The sequence below is a fragment of the Elaeis guineensis genome, chromosome 1 (genome assembly GCF_000442705.2).
Source record: "Elaeis guineensis isolate ETL-2024a chromosome 1, EG11, whole genome shotgun sequence".
NCBI classification, from domain to species: domain Eukaryota; kingdom Viridiplantae; phylum Streptophyta; class Magnoliopsida; order Arecales; family Arecaceae; genus Elaeis; species Elaeis guineensis.
In genome coordinates this window covers 10122898-10126785 of record NC_025993.2, presented here as the reverse complement: position 1 = coordinate 10126785, position 3888 = coordinate 10122898, and the positions used below count along the sequence as shown (strand labels likewise).

Below are 3888 nucleotides of genomic sequence, written 5' to 3'. Positions count from 1 at the left end.
TATCCCTTCTATTCAAAGTGCTTGTAGTGGTCATATACCTAAATGAGAGAATTTCAACATTTATAAAGAATCTTTAGTTTATAGTAAAAACTGAAAACTATAAGGGCATATTTGCATGCCAAAAACCTTATATTACATATAACTACCATAGATTCACACATAGATACATCAAGGGAGAGAAATTGACACCTTGTCAGATGATTTTTTTTTTGAAAAAAGAGATAATATATAGCACTTATTTGCTCCAACTAAGAAATACAGCTTACAATAATGCACAACATATTCAACCTAAGAAGACTCCACACAACTTGACATTAGTTCTTCACTAGCTACTTTTTAGTACTCGAAATGTCGTAATAGTTACAAATCAAGTGGCTCTTGACCTTGCCACCATATGTTATTAGCAACATAACCATTGAAATAAGAGAGTCACCGCTACTAGCTATCAAACAATGCAAGGAATTGATCTCCTTGGCTTTGAGCACCTCCATCATAATTCACTGGAACAACTGGCATACTTGAAGAGGCTGATTCATTTAACTGTGAGGAGAGCAACTTGTCCAAGAACTTCCAATCGATCATTTGCCCCTCACAGTCACTTCTCTTGGCAGCATGCTCTTCATCGCTCGCAACATTTGGCTCAAAGAATTCCTTGGTGGATAAACTTGTTGATAAACTTGGACTGTGTAGTTGTGGAAGCTCAAGAACATGGCTGAGGAGAGTAGTGTTCTTTGATTCCCCCCTACACCCAGTAGGTTGTTCTCGGAAATTGCCTCCTTGATAGGACTCCATGAAACGTGGTTCTCGTCCATATTGCCCATCAAGATTATTGTAGTAAGTAGGATCATAATTGTTGAAGCATTGCCTTTGATTGGGACTTGGTTTTCTAAATGCTCGGCATACAACCCATCCTTCTTCCTGCAATTTAAATTTTCAGAATTTAGTAAGACGTGAGAATAGATTCATTTTCTTCATTGATATAATAATGCCTTGTTTCTTAGAGAAATATATATATGGAAGACTCTAAGAGACATGTTACTTAAATCTTAATATTTTAGAAATCAGTTCAGAACAATAAAACTGATATATATGGATTTGAAATCCATGTTAATATATATTAGATGGTTATATTCGCATGATACCAGAAAAAAGATCACTTGCCTGAATTGGTCCATGTTCGCCCGATTGAAGACGATACTCATGCATGATCCAATCAGTTTTCCTCCCATTTGGAGCACGTCCTTTATAGAACACAAGTGTCTTCCTCATGCCTATAACTCTAGATTTTGAAAGCACTGGCTTGTCTCGACCAGTTGCCTTCCAAAATCCGGCAGCAGTAGCTCTATTGGTACGTGTTCCACTGGGGTACTTCCTATCTTTATAACTGAAGAAGTACCACTCAGCTTGTTCTTCATCACCATTCTTGCATCTATCTATTAAAAGCACAAAAAATATCAATCATACAAAAGTATATTATGAGAATCATGCCATATTTTTTCTCCATAGGATTCACCAACCTTGGAGATCCCATGGCTCTATTCGGTATAGATCCACGTCTCGAATAACCTCTATATCAATCTTTAGTGAAGCTACCTTCCTTGCTAGATAATACCCCACAAGTTCTTCCTCCGTGGGATGAAATCTGAAGCCTGGTGGGACACAAGACTCCAACTGATCCATTGCTAGTTCACCTGAAAAAATCCTAACATCCGCAATTTAGAGGAAGTAAGGTCATAAAGTGGGCCCTAAAGACTTTGGACCTACAAGAAGATCTTAGAGATCTACAAAGCATTTAGAAGCACTCATGAGAAAAGGACCCAATTGCACCAAGTTTTCAAGCATTCCGTTAACAAGTCATCAAGATATATAAGTGGCGACATATATATATATATATATTTTCCCAACAACTAATATTTACAAGTGTTTTTTTTCCTCTCTATTAAATTTCCCACTTGTATTCTTTGGTAGTATCTTTCCAAAATCCTTTTGGACACCATAGAAAATACTTGGGTAGAAAGTAGACGAAAAAATTGACTTTAAGGCTGAAGCATGCCTACGTTTCTTTGAGTGCACTCCATGGTTTGGGGTGCTTTCACATCCACCAACCCCACACACACCTAAAGGCTAAGGGGCACTAACAATGGTGAATATATACAATGTCGATATGCCGCATTAGCCTAAAATTCATTTCAATTCCAAGAAAGATTTCCTCCATTTAATTAGAGAAGATAGATGAAAGAAAGAAACATTGCCCAGATTTTGGAACTCAATAACATCAGCCGACCCAGTGGGATTTGTCTTCACATAGGAGAAGGCAACAAATCCTGGTGCACCTGAAGTGTTATGAAAATCCATACTCTTAGCAAGGTTTGGTTGATCTCTTAGAACATGGACAAGAAAGAAAAAACTCTGCAAGTAGCGCTAGGAACCATGGTAAACATATGCATGCACAATAGCCAGCCCTCCAAACTATTTCAGTATAGGTTGAACATAGGAAATGAAGTCTGCAATCCTAGTGCAACAGCCCAAGTATTATGCATTAGATTACAGGTTATGGAAAACACTCACCAGAAAAAAGTACAGTGCTCCAGAGAGAGAGAGAGAGAGAGAGATTGGTGGATGTAGGACTTGTTTAGTAGTACTTGGGGAGGATAATAGAATATGTAGGAGGGGAGAGAGGCTTATATACACAAATGTGGAGGAGATGGAAGGAGAGATAAACAAATGTTGGGGGGGATGTATTGAAAGGGAGAGGAGGTTAGTAGCCATCAAGTGCGCGTGGGGTGGCCAAAGGGAGATGGAAAGGCCAGCAGAGAGGAGAGAAACGGGGATTTGGACGGCGGGACAACAAGGAATCCTCAAGCCACCACCTCCCAAGCTCTTTCCTTTACCACCGTTATATTGTGCTGCAAGACTTTCTACTTAGAATGGACGTTAGGTCTTGGAGGAGCCAGCCATTGGACCACCCAATGCCATCTGTTGCTTTCTACCTACTGCCACGTGGATGCTCTGCCTCCCTTTTGATATCTTCTATCATACAATTGTTCATTTTTGTGCTAGTATATGCTTTTCATCCGAGCTAAGGAGATCATGGATCATTATGCATTATGCATGGGATAAGAAAAAAATAATCGAGGGCACTTGCATGCTCAATTTATAAAATCATTGAATGTTGATATTAGTGACCTAGGTTCGGTCTCCTCCTCATCTCTGATTTTGGGCAAGACTCCTTTGTCCTTGATCTCGTAAAACAATGAAGTTAATATCAATGGACATTTATTCTAAATTAGTCTTGGTTAACCAATTTACCTTGTAAAAAATATGACCAAGTTCAAACCAAGTTTATTCTAAAAAGCAAAGATGGATGATGCAACTCAATATTCCATATTATATATATATGTATGAAACATATTCTCTTATTTTGAATTTACATTAGTTGGTGACCGATGAAAAAAAAAAAAAGAAAAATTACATTAGTTCATTCGAAGTTTGCAGTTTATAGAACCAAGCCCTAGTCGGAGAGAACTCTGTGCCCTGTATCTTTATATTGATGTCATGGTCGAGTCTAGGAGGAAGAGTAATAGATTGATGTATTTAGAAGGCATGATCGGTCGAGAGATAGAATTTTTTAAAAATTTTATATAATTTGAAAAGGCCGTCCATGATTCCTTCTAAGCTTCTCATAATATATATGCTCATGGTTTTTTCTCCTCTTATATTTTGCTTTAGGCATATATGAATTGCGCCTAAAATTTAAATCCATGCAAAGAATCCCCAACATTTTGATACTTATGTAAGCAAGTGTCCGTGTATAGATCAAATTTATCTGGTGCTAGAAGCTTGGACTTAGTCTTATGCATCAAATTCCTTATTCTCATGAATAAGTTA

The 3888-nt window shown here is 37.8% G+C and overlaps 1 protein-coding gene across 2 annotated transcripts; it reads right to left on the bottom strand.

Annotated features, from left to right (window-relative positions):
- Positions 1–209: 209 nt before the first annotated feature.
- LOC105037968 (NAC domain-containing protein 30-like) lies at positions 210–2869 on the bottom strand. Of its 2 annotated transcripts, XM_073250755.1 has the most exons (4): positions 2569–2869; positions 1518–1691; positions 1158–1433; positions 210–914 (listed from the first exon to the last, which is right to left on the bottom strand). In XM_073250755.1, the coding sequence occupies exons 2-4, from the start codon at positions 1678–1680 to the stop codon at positions 439–441; spliced, it is 915 nt and encodes a 304-aa protein (XP_073106856.1). In that variant the 5' UTR covers positions 1681–1691; positions 2569–2869; the 3' UTR covers positions 210–438. The 2 variants fall into 2 exon arrangements, with proteins under 2 accessions (XP_073106856.1, XP_073106857.1); XM_073250756.1 differs by lacking the exon at positions 2569–2869 and having other exon boundaries at positions 1518–1816.
- Positions 2870–3888: the final 1019 nt, after the last annotated feature.

Excerpts from the sequence above, each read along its gene's own strand:
- LOC105037968 (XM_073250755.1), bottom strand. The coding sequence starts at position 1,680 with ATGGATCAGTTGGAGTCTTGTGTCCCACCAGGCTTCAGATTTCATCCC. Across the intron at positions 1,434-1,517 it reads AGAGCCATGGGATCTCCAAG|ATAGATGCAAGAATGGTGAT; the intron begins GTTGGTGAATCC and ends TGCTTTTAATAG. Across the intron at positions 915-1,157 it reads ACATGGACCAATTCAGGCAA|AAGGATGGGTTGTATGCCGA; the intron begins GTGATCTTTTTT and ends AATTGCAGGAAG.